General features: G+C 40.9%; 1 protein-coding gene and 1 non-coding gene across 3 annotated transcripts; one reads left to right on the top strand and one right to left on the bottom strand.

Annotated features, from left to right (window-relative positions):
• Nucleotides 1-6099: 6099 nt before the first annotated feature.
• On the bottom strand, nucleotides 6100-6206 carry LOC117132228. Its single transcript, XR_004455788.1, has one exon. It is a non-coding gene; the product is annotated as a small nucleolar RNA R71 (small nucleolar RNA).
• A 5263-nt stretch (nucleotides 6207-11469) lies between these two features.
• LOC117131485 lies at nucleotides 11470-13915 on the top strand. Of its 2 annotated transcripts, none has more exons than XM_033283602.1 (2): nucleotides 11470-11701; nucleotides 12004-13915. In XM_033283602.1, exon 2 carries the CDS (start codon nucleotides 12004-12006, stop codon nucleotides 13450-13452), a length of 1449 nt encoding a protein of 482 aa, XP_033139493.1. In that variant the 5' UTR covers nucleotides 11470-11701; the 3' UTR covers nucleotides 13453-13915. The 2 variants fall into 2 exon arrangements, with proteins under 2 accessions (XP_033139493.1, XP_033139491.1); XM_033283600.1 differs by having other exon boundaries at nucleotides 11512-11742.
• The last annotated feature ends 4586 nt before the right edge of the window (nucleotides 13916-18501 follow it).

Below are 18501 nucleotides of genomic sequence, written 5' to 3'. Positions count from 1 at the left end.
TATTGCAAGCTCGTGATTATATCAAGTGCATACTTGCGATGAGAAAGGAAAATTCCTTCGCTACTACGAGCTACTTCGATACCAAGAAAATATTTCAACTTTCCAAAGTCCTTCATGTGGAAGCATTGACTGAGATAATTTTTGAATTTATGTAAAGTAGTCGTCAAGATAAATGAGAATGTGCAACTCAATTTTTTCATATAGGAATGAGAAGTGAGAATAGTCAGACCGACTTTACAAAAAGCCTCAGTAGAGTAAAGTGTTGCTCAATTTAGAGAACCAGCACCTAGATGCTTGCTTAAGGCCGTAGATGGATTTCCTTAGTCAGCCAAGTTTAGTAGGATCGGAACCTTGGAAACCAGGTGGTAGTCTCATTTAAAATTCTTCCTCTATGTCACCATGTAGAAAAACATTATGAACATCCATTTGATGGACTTCCCACTTCCTAGCAGCAACAATTTGAAGAAGAATACAGACTGTAGAAGGCTTAGCAACATGAAAAAAGGTTTCTTTATATTTGAGCCCCTCTTTCAGTTTGTTACCACAAGCAACTAAGTGAGATTTATCTCTATAGATTTTGCCATTGAAATGGTATTTGGTCTTCTAAATCACATGTTGTTGCACTTTTTGCCTGGAGGGAGAGTAGTAACCTCCCATGTTTAGTTTTGTATATGAGTGGCATGTTCCTCAGACATGGAATTACGTTAAACCTCATCCCTACTGCGTCATTGTAGGATCTTGGTTTGACAGATGAAGTAACAGCTGCAACAAAAGCCTTATGGCTAGCCGAGAAGGTCACATAAGAAATATAATTCGATAGAGGGTATGGAGTGTTACCTGGAGTCGTAGTAAAAATAGCATGGGCTGACACAATATCAGAACAAGCTAGTTAAGTTCAATTCATGCATTTGAATAATTCATAGTTCTGATTTTTGGCAACCTATTCATGAAATACAATTCTGGTTATGCAAAATAAATGGGTGAAAAGTCTCTGATCAGTACAACTAGGCCATAATTTTTTTTTAACAGACAGTCATTAACCTTTAGAGAGTTAGGCACTTAGGCTCTTCGAAAAAATAAACTCTGCTTTCCAAAAACATTAACAACACTGTCAATTACAAATACTTGAGAAATTAAAAGCCCATTTCCTTTGTATACTAGGATATTTGCTTTGCTTTTGGTTTAATTAATTTCTACTTTGTTTGCTTTTAAAGCTCAAGGAACAATCAAAACTTGTATCTAGTGGTTTGACTAAATGTTCATTAATGTTTTTTTTATCAACATTAATTAATGTTCTTACACGAGGAAGTATGAGTTTCAAGCCTCCGAAAAAGTAAAATTTTGAAAATTAATAGAGAAAAAAATTATAAAAGATATGCAGCATGGTGCAAACAGTACGTCGGACGTAGAATCTTTTTGTAATATTTTTCATAGTTATCCAGCGGTAAACTTCATTTATGAAAGGAACAAAGCATAGAGAAAGGCTAGTTGAGTTAAATGATCATTATATTATATGTTCATGACTAAACCAGAAAATAAAATTATTTTGCAACACCAACATAGAAACTTTAATCACTAAAATGCAGACTTTTGAATAGCTTAAAATGTTAGGTTGAGTTGTTTCACTGCTTCTATAGCACGAACTGAACAGAAAGCATGTGATCCAATCTTGCTTTTGACATAACTGTTTTGAGCTACTGGAGCTATCCACCTTAGATTGTGTTGTAGAATATCTTATACTGCAGGTGTTATGAAACCTAAACTAATATAAGTGAGAAAAGTTAACATATGCAATTATATTTTTGTTCTTAGAGAGTATTTTACGTTAACGAATGAGACTGAGATCATTTGATAATTAATGCGTTTAGCTTTTCTGCTTGTAAAGGTCGAGGAGAAGAAAATATACAGCAGAGTTTCACAACATTCCAATATATTTTCTGCTTCTCCTTTTGTTTTGAATTTTTTCGGTAAATAAGAAACCAATTCGTCAAAAAGTAACTCATGGGCATGGAAAAAATTTGATCCGCGAACCAAAGCTCAACATCTCTTCTGAATGCGCAAAGAAAAAATTAGGTGCATCACTTGTCTCTTTAAATGGGTTTCTCTTTCTCGTAAGCTGTTGTGGTCGTTTTTTTCTTTCTTTCTGAACACCAACGGTTGTGGTCGGCTATCACTACATATATATTAGTTTTGGCCTTTTTTCTTATTAGTTTATAGAACCAAAACTTAATTTGTATTGGCATTTGCAACAATAGGAAAAATGTAGATACACCAAAACTTTTTAAAATTTAGGAAATCACAATGGTTATCCAACCATAGCCTTTTTTTGAAACACATCCAACCAGAGCCTTGAATAGAATGGTGAGCAAAAAATATTTGAACATAATTGTGAATTAGGAAAAGTTTCAAGAGAATTTAAATCCTATTACAATTTACAATACTATTAACTACTCCATCCGTTCTACAAATATATATTTTTAGTATTTTCACACATATTAAGAAAAACACATTAAACTACCATAATAAATATATTGTTTTCTGTAATTTTCAATCTTCAATAACTTTTAACAATTCAATAAAGTCAATTAATTTTTTTTAAGTTTACAATTTTTCACAGAAAACACAAAAATATATCTTTCTGAAACAAACTTTTTTTCTAAAAAATCTATTATTAAGGAATGGATGCAGTATTTAATAATTCTCTGGTCACGTTATACAGTTTTTTTATATGTAAATCACAACTAAAAGGTTTTAAGCTTTGGTGTTATTCATTTAAGATTTTAAATACTTTATTAAAATTCATTCTTATTGAAAACTAAATAGTTTTCTAAAAATTGCATGTAGATATATTTGAAATGAATTATAATGGGAGGGGGCGTGTAGACAATTTCTTTTTTTTTTCTCTCAAGGGTGATTTTGAAAACCCATTTCTGCATTTCTTCAATCTCGTCGATCTCTTTAGGGCCACTGGCATTTGTGTCGGTGGCTCTCCCCCCTTCATTAATTTGTTTTTCAATCATATAATTTCACGAAAATATAGTTGTGAGAGCAATCCAAAACAAAAGCATGAATATGTCTTCTTATAAGATTTGTTCCTTCCTTCACAAGAGTGCAATTAAATATTACTTTTGATATCTTTCAGCATTTATTGCTGAGTCCTTGTCAAATCAGACATATATTGTTCGTTTTGTTGTAGTTTCCGGTGGTTATCATAAGTGGGTGATGACTATCCGATGTTTAAAACAAATCTTATCGTATTTGTTACGGAAACAACGGCACCAGAGAAACCGTCGTGGATTCATGCAGAATATGATCTAGAGATAGAAGCAAGACGGAGAAGAAGAAAACACACGGTACAAGATGTAGTCTCCTTATTGTATGGCGATATTCATACAATCGTTGAAAATTGATTGTTCCAATTTTTATTTCTTACGGTTAAATCAATACATTGGATTCTAAACCGAAAAAATATATATATATATATATCTAAATTGGAATGGGAACAATGTAATACAATAAAGAGAATCAATGTTTATAATGCGACAAAGATTTGATGATCGCAAGAAAACTAATAGATTTTTTACTCTATTAATCAAGACCTCTCAAAAAGATTCATCATAAGTTATTCTATGTGTTCTATCGTTTTATGTATCATTTTATTTGTTGTATTTTGTATTTGTGTAAAAAAAATGAAATGAATTATAATGAAGTAACATTAGGATTGTGTTCAAAAAAAAAGAAAAAGAAGTAACATTAGGACATTATATATGTTAAAAAGAAGTTTAAGTTATATTGCAGAGATTTTAAAATCTAAACTATTGAGCAAATACAACAAACACACTAAATCTTATATACAATTACAAAATCATTTTTACTGTTCGTTTAAAATATAAAAAATCACCATAATTTTAGCTTTCATCGTGATGTTTAGTCGAACGACAGCTCAAGAGAAAAGTACCAGGAATTATTGTTTTTCATGTTCGTCAAAATGTTACCTTTCACAAATAGTAAGATTTGCGTCAGTATTTTTCCCATTATGACAAATTCGAAACAACTTCTTTTGGTTTCCTTTAGAAATTGTCTTGACTTTGGTGTGTCAAACAGTTATGTTATTAACAATTTATAGCTAAACAAATATTGTTTATATTGACTGTATGTATATTCTTTTTTTTTACTGTATGTATATTTGATATGTGGTATTTTTAATACCAATACATGTGCACTTTGAGCTCATTTTCAGTCATAATTCGTGTTTAATTTACATCATTCCAGGTTGGGAACAGGTGAAAGAGTAAAGGAGAGAGTTTCAGGAAGTCAGATGCTGTTTTGAAGGATTCAACATGGAACAGTCATTTAGAACAACCCAAGGGTTGCTCCAGAAGAGATCAAGCATTAGACTGTTCCCGATCGTTAAGGAAACTTCCTATTCTGGAGTTTGCCCTAGTTTTCGACTTTCTCTTTCTCTTATTCCCCTATCACCAGCGCCCCCCTATAAAAAGGGGAGGCTATCGTTTTCTTAAGAATACACACTAGTTTTTACAAAGAAACCTAGATTGCTTTTTGGATTCTACGCAACTTGTAAGGGAGAAGGCTCCATCTCTCATTCTCACGAGAAGATTACCCTGAACCCTTTGTCTTCTTACTTATTTTATATGCAATATTATTCAGAAATCTTGTCTGTGTCATCCTGCTTTATGATTGAGTAGTAGGCTAAGCTTGCTTAGGGTTGTAGGGTGTTAGCCGCATGAACTGAACACAAATAAGTGATCTCAACTATCTTCATTCATATTGATCTTACTGCCTGCATTGAACTGATCACTTAATGTTGGATCTATGATTTAATCCTCTAGCTAACCGTTAGGAGATGAGTCGACCTATATTGAATGAGCTTAGTATCCCTAATCAGCGAGAGTAGATATTAGGGTATTAAGTGAACTAATCAGATCTCGCATCTAAAGCTTGCTTTCGCGTCTTGTTCCAAGCGAGAGTTTAGGATTCAAGACCGACACGCATAGGGAACAAGATCACGATAGTGAGTTGTTCCAGCTGAGTGATCTGAGTTCTAGACCGCATTTCATCGCACTTGAATAGTTGTTCAGTTCTGCAATTAACATCCGATCATTGACCCTAAGCTAGCTTCATTTAAATTGAATTCAAATTACCTAGGCATTCTTGTTACTTTTGTCGCAATTAATTCTCAAAACCAACTTGTTTCTCAGCTTGATTTTAAACTCATAAGAGTAAAGAGTAAACTGGTCCTCTGGATTGAATCTCAAATACTATAATTACCACTGTTAACTTGACAGTAGCAAGGATTCATTTTTAGTGTATCAAGTTTTGGCGCCGTTGCGACGGGGACTAAGCTTTTACCTTTATTTTTCGGTTTAATATTTAGTCTGAGATATCTAACTTGCTTTACTTCTTTGTTGGAACAGATGATCCAAGTGCATGACCAGTAGACATACTCGGAGCAACGCACAAGGACCACTACATCAGCTGACTAACGAAGAACTCGCAAGATCAGAAAGACAGAACCGTCAACAGCCAAGAACAACCGACACCAACATGGGTGATCATGGCAATATGGATGACCTCACTGCTGCATTGGCACTCATTCAACAACAAATGCAGAATCAGCAACAGCAGATGCAGCAGATGCAGCAAACCATCCAGAATCAGCAACAAGCTGCACAAGAGCAAGCAGCCGAGAACGCTGCGCGAGAGGAGCGTGGTGCTCTTATTGGGGAGCGAAACCTTCCGAGGAATTTTGCTACTAACCGCTCTCCCATCAACCCTCCACCCTGTACTCGACAGGATTATGAGATCAAACCTGCTCTGATTGGTCTGGTACAGAAGAGCACATTCAGTGGCCTCACTTCAGACATACCAATGGACCACATAGAGGCCTTTGAGAGGATCTGCAATTTCTCTCGCTCAAATGGAGTGCCACCGGATTACGTCAAGTGCACGCTGTTCCCATTTTCTCTTGAAGGGAAAGCCGCACGTTGGCTGCAATCTCTCCCAACCGGTTCTCTAACCTCATGGGACCAGGTTCGATCAGCATTCCTGAGCCACTTCTACACAAAATCCAAAACCGCGGCTCTAAGGCATAGAATCTCCAACTTCAAGCAGAAATCTGATGAACCCTTTTATGAAGCTTGGGAGAGGTATAAAGAGTACCAGAGGGAATGTCCACACCACGGGTTTGATGACGATTACATATTGGAGGTGTTCTACGATGGAGTGAGCTATGAGTACCGGAACACCCTTGATTCCTCTAGTAACGGAGATTTCATGACTCAGACCACTCCTGGTGCATTCGCGCTGATCGAGAACATGGCTTCTAGTTCACTCAACAAGAACAAAAAGCATGATCGCTCTAAAAGTGTGAACAGCATAGACGATATAGCGGCGAAGATGGACCAACTGCTGAAGGGAAACCAGAGCCAGGTTTTCATAATGGAAGAAGCAACTCCTGAGAAAAATGCGGGGGATAAGGCGTTTGAAGCTGAGCAGGCAGGAGACGATCAGCAGGAAGTGAGTTACGTAAATGGACAAGGGTGGCAGCTGAAGAATTATCACCCAAACCCTAACGTAAGGAACAATCCACAACTCTTCTGGCCTAAGCAGGACAAACAAGTTGATCCGGCGCAGAACAACCAGGGCCAGTATTCGGGATATCAGAAGAACTATCAGCCCCGAACATATGTTCTAAGCCAACCGCAGAGCAATCAGCCTCAAATACAGAACCACCAGAACACTCAAGTCGCTACCTCCACCCCTGTCGCTGTTCCGCAAGATGAAACTAAAACCATGCTGCAGCAACTCCTCCAAGGACAACAGCTCCAAGGGAAAGCGCTGAACCAGGTCACCACTGAGATCAATACTAGGATGAACCATATGTTCGGAGACCTGAGCACCAAATATGATAATGTCGCAAGCCATATGAGACAGATGGACATTCAGATAGCTCAGACTGCCGAGAGTGTCAAGAGACAGCAAGGTACTCTACCTGGTAAAACAGACAAAAACCCTAAGGAGTGCAACGCGGTTCAGCTAAGAAGCGGGAAGCAACTTTCCGAGCCAGAAAGGAGAAGGTTCACCGCGGCTGAGAAAGGCAAGCAGAAAGAGTTAGAACAACCTCCAGCCGACCAAGCAGATGAGGGGAATACAGAGCCGGTAGTTGAAACAGTCTCGCCAGGCTCAGAACAACCGTCTGAAGCAGTGCGCCCGATTCCAGAGGCTGTTCCTCCTCGCGAATACATTCCAAAAGTCCCTTACCCTGTTCCAGCGAAGGTCACTCGTAAGGACAAGGAGGAAATAAAATGCAGGAAGATGCTGGAAGATCTAACCGTCCGACTTCCCTTAATGGATGCGATTCAGATGATGCCCTCCATGCGTAGCTTTATGAAGGGGTTGATCTCAGGGAAACTATCAGAGGAGAGCGAGTTCATGACAGTTTCCAAGGAGTGCAGCGCAGTGCTTCAGAACAGGCAGATAAAAAAACGAGGAGATCCCGGCAAATTTGTCCTCTCTATCCAGATTGGGAAGACAGTTTTCGCCTGCTCCTTGGTGGATCTTGGGTCCAGCGTGAATCTCATGCCGTACTCTGTAGCTCTACGACTCGGATACACGCATTTCAAACCAACTAAGATGTCCTTGGTTTTCGCAGACAGATCAGTCAAATCCCCTGTTGGTATTCTAGAGGATCTCCAAGTGAAGGTAGGGAACACCACTGTTCCAGCAGACTTCGTTGTTCTGGAATTGGAAGAAGAGTCTAAGGACCTCCTCATCTTGGGAAGACCATTCCTATGTACTGTCGGAGCTATCATTGATGTGCGACAGGGGAAGATTGATCTGAATCTTGGGGACATAGTTATGCAATTTGAAATGGATGAGTTGCTAAAGAAGCCGATGTTGGATGGCCAAACCTTTGAGGTCAATGAAGGAATAGATCCGCTCCAACCACAAGAAGGAATGATAGAGGAGATTCTTACCGAAGATCCACTGGAACTTGCACTAGTGCGTGCTGAAGCCGAGCAGAGTATGGTGAACATTGATGCTGATGGATATGCCAAGATGCTTGACTCCGCAAGGAGTATGGGGAGAATGGTAGCGAGTCTAAGTCTGGGGGAGGATATCAGCAGGTGCGAGACCACTCCATCTGGAGCGACCACTAAACCGGACCAACCAGAGGATCCCTGGAGCGAGCTCAAGGCTCCCAAGGTTGAGCTAAAACCCCTTCCCAAAGGGCTCAGGTACGCTTTCTTAGGTCCGAATTCCACATATCCTGTCATTGTGAATGCTGAGCTGAATAATGTGGAAACTGCATTGCTTTTATGCGAACTTAGAAAATATCGTAAGGCATTAGGATATTCGCTAGCTGACATCCCTGGTATTTCGCCTGATTTATGCATGCATAGAATCCACCTGGAAGATGAATCAATGACTTCTGTCGAACATCAGAGGAGGTTAAACCCGAATCTGAAAGATGTCGTTAAGAAAGAGATAATGAAACTTCTTGAAGCAGGTGTGATCTATGCGATTTCAGATAGTAAATGGGTCAGTCCTGTTCATGTCGTACCTAAGAAAGGTGGGATCACTGTTATCACAAATGAAAAAAATGAATTGATCCCTACTAGGACAGTGACAGGACATCGCATGTGCATAGATTTCAGGAAATTAAATGCAGCAACTAGAAAGGATCACTTCCCACTCCCTTTTATTGATCAAATGCTTTAGAGATTGGCTAACCACCCATATTACTGCTTTTTAGATGGTTATTCAGGTTTCTTTCAGATTCCCATCCATCCAGACGATCAGGAGAAGACGACGTTCACATGTCCCTACGGAACGTACGCTTACAGGAGAATGCCATTCGGCTTGTGCAATGCGCCAGCAACGTTCCAGCGCTGCATGATGTCGATCTTTACTGACCTGATTGAAGACATTATGGAAGTTTTCATGGACGATTTCAGCGTCTATGGAAGCTCCTTTAATGTCTGTTTGTCAAACTTGTGCAGGGTTCTTAAAAGGTGTGAGGAGAAATACCTCGTACTCAACTGGGAGAAATGCCACTTCATGGTCACAGACGGGATTGTTCTAGGGCACAAGATCTCCGAGAAAGGAATTGAGGTGGATAAAGCAAAGATCGAAGTGATGATGAGTTTGCAACCACCAGCAAACGTGAAGGCCATCAGGAGTTTCTTGGGTCACGCTGGGTTTTACCGACGGTTTATCCAGGATTTCTCGAGGATAGCAAGACCACTCACCAGACTGCTCTGTAAGGAGATCAAATTTGATTTCGACAGTGAGTGTCTAGCTGCTTTCCACACCATCAAGGGAGCTCTAGTCAGCGCACCCGTTGTGCAGCCACCAGACTGGGACCTACCCTTTGAAATCATGACTGATGCAAGCGATTTCGCAGTTGGAGCAGTACTTGGGCAGCGTAAGGACAAGAAACTTCATGTGATCTATTACGCTAGCAAAACTATGGATGAAGCTCAGTGCAGATACGCTACAACTGAGAAAGAGCTTCTGGCTATTGTTTTTGCTTTCGAAAAATTTAGGTCCTACCTAGTGGGATCTAAAGTGATTGTGCACACAGACCATGCTGCTCTTAAGTACCTGCTCACAAAGAAAGATGCGAAACCGAGGTTGTTAAGGTGGATTCTTCTTCTCCAAGAATTTGATCTAGAGATAAAAGACAAGAGAGGTGTCGAGAATGGGGTCGCTGACCATCTATCCAGAATGAAGATTGAGGACGACACAACTCTTGATGAGGAACACCCAGTTGAACACGTCAACGCGATTGGTCTGTGTTACGCGGAACAATCTATAAGAACCGCATCAGACTGCTCCAGCATCGCGGAACAACCTCCGAGGAAGGCGCCCGATTGTTCTCATATCTCGAGACATCCTGTCGCCTTGATCCAAAAGCAATATCCTCACCTCCCATGGTTTGCTGAGATTGCTAACTATCTAGCTGCTGAAAAGCCACCACTTAAGTTCACAGGAAACGATAAGAGGAAATTCCTGAGAGAAGCTAGGCGTTATGTTTGGGATGAACCGTTCTTGTACAGACAAGGCAAGGATGGTTTGTTCAGAAGGTGTGTTTCAGAGGCAGATATCCCAGGAATTCTGCACCACTGCCATGGTTCATCTTACGCAGGTCATTTCGCTGCATTCAAAACGGTTTCTAAAGTCCTCCAAGCAGGATTCTGGTGGCCGACTATGTTCAGGGATGCTCAAGCCTACGTAGCCAGATGCGATGCATGCCAGCGACTTGGGAACATCAGCAAAAGGAATGAGATGCCTCAGAATTACATTCTAGAGGTTGAGGTATTCGACTGTTGGGGAGTCGATTTCATGGGACCATTCCCTGCGTCCTTCAAGAACGAGTACATCCTTGTCGCCGTTGACTACGTGTCTAAGTGGGTAGAAGCAGTAGCAAGCCCTACGAACGATGCAAAAGTGGCGACTAAGATGTTCAGCTCAATCATATTCCCAAGGTTCGGAGTGCCTAGGGTCGTAATCAGCGATGGTGGAACACACTTCATCAACAAGGCATTTCAGGGCCTTTTAAAGAAGAATGGAGTAAACCACAAAGTGGCAACCGCTTACCATCCACAGACGAGCGGACAAGTTGAGGTGTCCAACAGGGAGATCAAAAGCATCCTGCAGAAAACTGTCAACACTTCACGAAAGGACTGGTCGCTTAAGCTGGACGATGCGCTATGGGCCTACAGAACAGCCTACAAGACGCCGCTAGGAACGACTCCCTACCACCTTGTGTATGGTAAAGCATGTCACCTCCCCGTCGAGCTTGAATACAAGGCCGCATGGGCAGTCAAGCTACTGAATTTTGACATCAAGCCAGCGACCGAGAGACGCATGATCCAGATTCATGAACTGGAGGAGATAAGACACCTCGCCTATGAAAGCTCCAAAATCTACAAAGAGAAAACCAAGGCCTACCATGACAAGAGGATCATTGCCAGACAATTCGAACCCAACGATAAGGTCTTGCTTTTCAATTCAAGGCTGAGACTGTTCCCAGGGAAGTTGAAGTCTAGATGGTCCGGGCCTTTCACTGTTAAGGAAGTTCGACCCTACGGAGCAGTTGTGCTATTAGACAGAAAAGGGGACGAGTTTGTAGTGAATGGACAGCGCGTCAAGCACTACCTTGCTGACTCCACTATCGCAGAGGGAGAAGAGATTCCCCTAAGCGAGCCCCCATCAGCCTGATCGATTGATCCAAGTCGAGCTAATGACTTTAAACAAGCGCTTGGTGGGAGGCAACCCACTGGTCAGTACATACATTGTCTACATAGTCTGTTCTTTTCCTTTTCTAATTTATTTTGCAGGTAAAAATCGGACTCTTCACTCAGAATAACCAACGGACTGTTCTTCTGCTAGAACAACCCATCGACTGTTCCAGGTAAGTGTTCCGACCAAAAAAATAAAAAAATAAAAAAAAATATAAAGAGGATAATTTCGGGATAGTTAGGGTTTTGCCTATTTAAGGCTTCACCCTTCACTTTCCCTTTCAGTCCGCCGTACACTGATCCCCCACTTGCGATTTTCTCTAAACAAACCACCAAATCTTTGATTCTCAACCGTTTTAAGTGGTTTTGCTTCTCATTCGTTTGGAATCTCGAGTTCTCTCTGTTTTTGCAGATCACTTCACCAGTTTCCACAGGTAAGAGACCCGACAATTCCAACCAAATCGCAACAAACTCGGTTTGCAAGTTCATTTCTAACTGCTTTCATAGATCGATTCTTGTTTAAACACTTGATTTCGATCCCCCCTCGTGCTGTTAGGGTTGATTTAGAATATGAACACTCTCCTATTTTCACGATTGCGATTTGAGTTTGATTTGGTTGAAATTTGTTGAAGTGAACAGCGGTTTGCAGATCGCACAAGGAGAGATGGGAATACCTCGATTCCATTTCTTCTGTGTGACATAATAGAACTAATGCTTGATCTTGTTTGCCTTGTAGATGGCAAGAACTAAGCAATCCGCCAAGCGAACGAGAGCCATGTGCAGCACGCCACCCCCGCCAGTGCAGCAACAAACGTCCGCCTCCTACCCATGGCCCCGTGAGCAAGAGGGTGAACTGATTGATCTCGACAGCCCATTGCTCCTGGACTTCAATTGCGAGGGGTGGGATAAAGGGACAGCAGCACGTTACAACGCCCTCCTCCGAGTTGACATGTTACCCACTCGTTTCTGCCACGCGGAAACTTTGGCTGACCTTGGGATCGACGAGGATGTGTTCGAGACGCTGCACGCCATAGGGATTGCTCCTCTGTGCTACACAACGCACGAGCTCTACCCAGACCTTGTTCGCCAGATGCTCGCCACAGCCACGATCACCTACGAGGATTCCGACGCACCCTCCTACGCCAACTGCTCGCTCTCTTTCATGGCAGATGGAGAGTACTGCTCCTTGTCCCTCGACAAGCTCAATGAAATCTATGAGATGGCCACTGAACCGAAGGGGGTAGCGGTGGCGAAAAAGTTCTCTCCCTCTAACGCCTTTTGGGACTGCATTGCAAATGGGAACTTCACAGCCGGAAAGGTCTACCAGTCGCAGATTCGGAACCCCGCGCTTCGTGTCATCGCGAAGATCATCTCAAACCTCCTGTTCGCTAAGGATCTGACCTCGAAGGTCACCAACGGGGAGCTGCAAACCCTGTACACTGGTATTGAGGATGAAATTCGCGCCTCTGGATCCGGAATTCCCATTCAAAAGGTTAAGACGAATCCCGGTTTCAACTTCATGACCATGATATGCGAGCGGCGACAGTGCCTTATGCACGGCTCGAAGAAGAAAGACAGGAGCGGCAGCCTGCTCACACCGCTTTTCAAGCATTTCCGCATTGATCTCACCAAATACAGCGTCAACAAGGAGGTCCAGTACCTCGACATCAGGTACCTAATGGCGTGCCACATCATGCGAGATGAAGACACCTACAGCTTTTTCGATAAAGCCGGTACTCAACTATTCACCAAACTGCCTCACCCCGAGATCACCAGGTTCAGTGTGTTTGAGAACATACGGTTTCTTCCTCCCCCCGAGCTCCTTTGCACTGATCCACGTGCTGCGGTCCCTGATGAAAACATGGATGATGTTGAGGACATCACCCCTGAAGCCGACCCATCGTACGACCTCGGAGAGCTCGCCGATGTAACCGATGATCACGCTTACAGACGCTGGATGGTGGACTCGCAGCGAAAGAACAACAGCCTCATGCGGAGGATACTCCACCTCATCACTGGGGGATGCATTGGAGGGAGCGACCAGCGCCAGTCCACGACAGATCGCCCACCAAGATCTCACCGTCCCGGCAAGGAACCCATGGGAACTGGTCCTTCTTCAGAAGAGGTTCATCGCTCGCGCAACAGGCGATCCCTTGACCCAGCCGAGAGCGGCGAGTCCGACTGAGTCCGCAAGGACTATCCTCTATCCATTGTTCTATCCATCTGAACTTGTTATTTTTTATTTTTAATGTTTTATGCTGTGTTGCTTTTTGGCTGACCTCAGCTTCATTTCCACCAGGGATGGTGTCGATTAAGTCTGGGGGAAGCACTGTGTGCTGAAACTCTATTTCTTTGTTTCTTTGTTTTTGAGTCAGTCCTTGCGTCATTTGGATGTTTTATCGAGTCAGTTTAGGATCGAGTCAGTTAAAACTCTTGTGGGAATGAGGACCTTGTGATATATTCTTTTAACCACCTCGTGCTCTAACATTCTTATCCAGTGACCTTAGCAGTGATGAAAGAGCCCATACTTGGACCTGGAACACCCTTCGACCCATCTCATTTGACTCTCCAGAAGCTCTCATCCGATCAGGTTACACTGGGTAGACTCAACTCCTCCTAACTTGAACCTAATCTTGACTTGAAATTCTTCTTGTTATGGGCACTAGATCAGGGAAACGAGACCAACGCTCAGGACTTCTTATTCTTTTTACCAATCTTGCTGATCCTGAGCGGCTAGCTCATTTTTAGCTAGTTCCAACCTTCTACCTAAGCCTTTATTTTCACCCTCATGCACTCTGTTTTTCAAAGTCATATGTGCAGATATGTGCAAAAAGGCCGGAGAGGATAGGATTGACACAACCCCTTACTCGTTAACGCCTGACACTCAGAGCAGTCGACAAGATCAATCCTAAAAGAAAGGAACAGTCAAAAGCGCATGAGAACAGTCGACAAGATCAATCCTTAAAGAGAGGAACAGTCAAAAGCGCATGGAACAATGGCACCCCGTGAGAAACAGAGGATAGACCCCCAGCGGCTGCAAATCATTCGTCCCGATACCTCTCTCCATCTCTATTCAAAAAAAAAAAAAAAAAAATGCTTTAATTTATTTATGATGGAGAGGGAAGATTCGAGATGCATGCTGCTGGAAAAGGGTGAGCAAGAAGTGGGTGCAGATTTTGGAGGAATGAAAAGAAGTCAAGAGCTGGAGAACAGTGGCACGATTGATCCACATTGTAGAACAACCTAATCCGTGAGGCAGAGATGAGTAAGGGTTGTGGGCTTCAACAGATCCGTCCTCTCTTGCTATTTTGCGCGATATCCTGCATGCACTCAAACACGGTAACCACCAAACACTCTCAGCTCCACCGTAAAACAGCCTATTCCTTATCAACCCGTCTACCCTGAATAGTGCTTGTAATGAGAAGCTCACGCTGTTCTTAAATGATCCTTAAGGGAGTTTTGTCTCGATAGTGCAACCTTTTCAGGTATGAGATATAGAGTACGGAGCTGATCTTCGAACAGCAATCGTGGGGTGTTCTGGTAAGGGTGTGCGATCTGATTCTACAGCTTGTATGGTTCAGAGATGTGTGGTAAGGGCATGGTTATTTAGACAAAGCGAGTTCCCGCTCCTTCAAACCTTTCTCCCTGCTCTTGAGGCTTGGTCTTGTTCGAGGACAAACAAGGATCTAAGTCTAGGGGAATTGATATGTGGTGTTTTTAATACCAATACATGTGCACTTTGAGCTCATTTTCAGTCCTAATTCGTGTTTAATTTACATCATTCCAGGTTGGGAACAGGTGAAAGAGTAAAGGAGAGAGTTTCAGGAAGTCAGATGCTGTTTTGAAGGATTCAACATGGAACAGTCATTTAGAACAACCCAAGGGTTGCTCCAGAAGAGATCAAGCATTAGACTGTTCCCGATCGTTAAGGAAACTTCCTATTCTGGAGTTTGCCCTAGTTTTCGACTTTCTCTTTCTCTTATTCCCCTATCACCAGCGCCCCCCTATAAAAAGGGGAGGCTATCGTTTTCTTAAGAATACACACTAGTTTTTACAAAGAAACCTAGATTGCTTTTTGGATTCTACGCAACTTGTAAGGGAGAAGGCTCCATCTCTCATTCTCACGAGAAGATTACCCTGAACCCTTTGTCTTCTTACTTATTTTATATGCAATATTATTCAGAAATCTTGTCTGTGTCATCCTGCTTTATGATTGAGTAGTAGGCTAAGCTTGCTTAGGGTTGTAGGGTGTTAGCCGCATGAACTGAACACAAATAAGTGATCTCAACTATCTTCATTCATATTGATCTTACTGCCTGCATTGAACTGATCACTTAATGTTGGATCTATGATTTAATCCTCTAGCTAACCGTTAGGAGATGAGTCGACCTATATTGAATGAGCTTAGTATCCCTAATCAGCGAGAGTAGATATTAGGGTATTAAGTGAACTAATCAGATCTCGCATCTAAAGCTTGCTTTCGCGTCTTGTTCCAAGCGAGAGTTTAGGATTCAAGACCGACACGCATAGGGAACAAGATCACGATAGTGAGTTGTTCCAGCTGAGTGATCTGATTTCTAGACCGCATTTCATCGCACTTGAATAGTTGTTCAGTTCTGCAATTAACATCCGATCATTGACCCTAAGCTAGCTTCATTTAAATTGAATTCAAATTACCTAGGCATTCTTGTTACTTTTGTCGCAATTAATTCTCAAAACCAACTTGTTTCTCAGCTTGATTTTAAACTCATAAGAGTAAAGAGTAAACTGGTCCTCTGGATTGAATCTCAAATACTATAATTACCACTGTTAACTTGACAGTAGCAAGGATTCATTTTTAGTGTATCAATATTCAGAACCAGCCTTTAACGAAAGCGAGAAAAGGATGTGCTTCCAGCCGCCAGAAGATTATGTATTTTACCGGCCACACTTTGACAAACATGTCTCAGTAGCATTAGTGGTACCGTGGTCGTTACACTGATAGTAGGTCGACGGTTCGATACCAGTAATTTTTAAAATAATTAAAATCAGTTAATATGTATAGGCCACATTTTTATATACTGCTTCTAACCCTATAATTGTCAAGACCGGTTCTGTATATATTCAGTGGTGGATGTACAACCGACAAGGGTGGGGCATCTACCCCCTACGCATTTTATATATAAAAAAAACAATTTTTGTTTACTATTTATAATGAAATTTGGAGAAATTGGTCACCCTTATACAATTTCTTTAATGATTTGCGTCAGTAATTTTCCCATTATGACAAATTCGAAACAACTTCTTTTGGTTTCCTTTAGAAATTGTCTTGACTTTGGTGTGTCAAACAGTTATGTTATTAACAATTTATAGCTAAACAAATATTGTTTATATTGACTGTATGTATATTCTTTTTTTTTTACTGTATGTATATTCAGAGCCGGCCTTTAACGAAAGCGAGAGAAGGATGTGCTTCCAGCCGCCAGAAGATTATGTATTTTACCGGCCACACTTTGACAAACATGTCTCAGTAGCATTAGTGGTACCGTGGTCGTTACACTGATAGTAGGTCGACGGTTCGATACCAGTAATTTTTAAAATAATTAAAATCAGTTAATATGTATAAGCCACATTTTTATATACTGCTTCTAACCCTATAATTGTCAAGACCGGCTCTGTATATATTCAGTGGTGGATGTACAACCGACAAGGGTGGGGCATCTACCCCCTACGCATTTTATATATAAAAAAAAACAATTTTTGTTTACTATTTATAATGAATTTTGGAGAAATTGGTCACCCTTATACAATTTCTTTAATGATTTGCGTCAGTAATTTTCCCATTATGACAAATTCGAAACAACTTCTTTTGGTTTCCTTTAGAAATTGTCTTGACTTTGGTGTGTCAAACAGTTATGTTATTAACAATTTATAGCTAAACAAATATTGTTTATATTGACTGTATGTATATTCTTTTTTTTTTACTGTATGTATATTCAGAGCCGGCCTTTAACGAAAGCGAGAGAAGGATGTGCTTCCAGCCGCCAGAAAATTATGTATTTTACCGGCCACACTTTGACAAACATGTCTCAGTAGCATTAGTGGTACCGTGGTCGTTACACTGATAGTAGGTCGACGGTTCGATACCAGTAATTTTTAAAATAATTAAAATCAGTTAATATGTATAGGCCACATTTTTATATACTGCTTCTAACCCTATAATTGTCAAGACCGGCTCTGTATATATTCAGTGGTGGATGTACAACCGACAAGGGTGGGGCATCTACCCCCTACGCATTTTATATATAAAAAAAACAATTTTTGTTTACTATTTATAATGAATTTTGGAGAAATTGGTCACCCTTATACAATTTCTTTAATGATTTGCGTCAGTAATTTTCCCATTATGACAAATTCGAAACAACTTCTTTTGGTTTCCTTTAGAAATTGTCTTGACTTTGGTGTGTCAAACAGTTATGTTATTAACAATTTATAGCTAAACAAATATTGTTTATATTGACTGTATGTATATTCTTTTTTTTTTACTGTATGTATATTCAGAGCCGGCCTTTAACGAAAGCGAGAGAAGGATGTGCTTCCAGCCGCCAGAAGATTATGTATTTTACCGGCCACACTTTGACAAACATGTCTAAGTAGCATTAGTGGTACCGTGGTCGTTACACTGATAGTAGGTCGACGGTTCGATACCAGTAATTTTTAAAATAATTAAAATCAGTTAATATGTATAAGCCACATTTTTATATACTGCTTCTAACCCTATAATTGTCAAGACCGGCTCTGTATATATTCAGTGGTGGATGTACAACCGACAAGGGTGGGGCATCTACCCCCTACGCATTTTATATATAAAAAAAAACAATTTTTGTTTACTATTTATAATGAATTTTGGAGAAATTGGTCACCCTTATACAATTTCTTTAATGATTTGCGTCAGTAATTTTCCCATTATGACAAATTCGAAACAACTTCTTTTGGTTTCCTTTAGAAATTGTCTTGACTTTGGTGTGTCAAACAGTTATGTTATTAACAATTTATAGCTAAACAAATATTGTTTATATTGACTGTATGTATATTCTTTTTTTTTTACTGTATGTATATTCAGAGCCGGCCTTTAACGAAAGCGAGAGAAGGATGTGCTTCCAGCCGCCAGAAAATTATGTATTTTACCGGCCACACTTTGACAAACATGTCTCAGTAGCATTAGTGGTACCGTGGTCGTTACACTGATAGTAGG

The sequence above is a fragment of the Brassica rapa genome, chromosome A02, assembly GCF_000309985.2.
Source record: "Brassica rapa cultivar Chiifu-401-42 chromosome A02, CAAS_Brap_v3.01, whole genome shotgun sequence".
Taxonomy (NCBI): Eukaryota; Viridiplantae; Streptophyta; class Magnoliopsida; order Brassicales; family Brassicaceae; genus Brassica; species Brassica rapa.
This window is presented reverse-complemented; position numbering and strand designations above follow the sequence as displayed.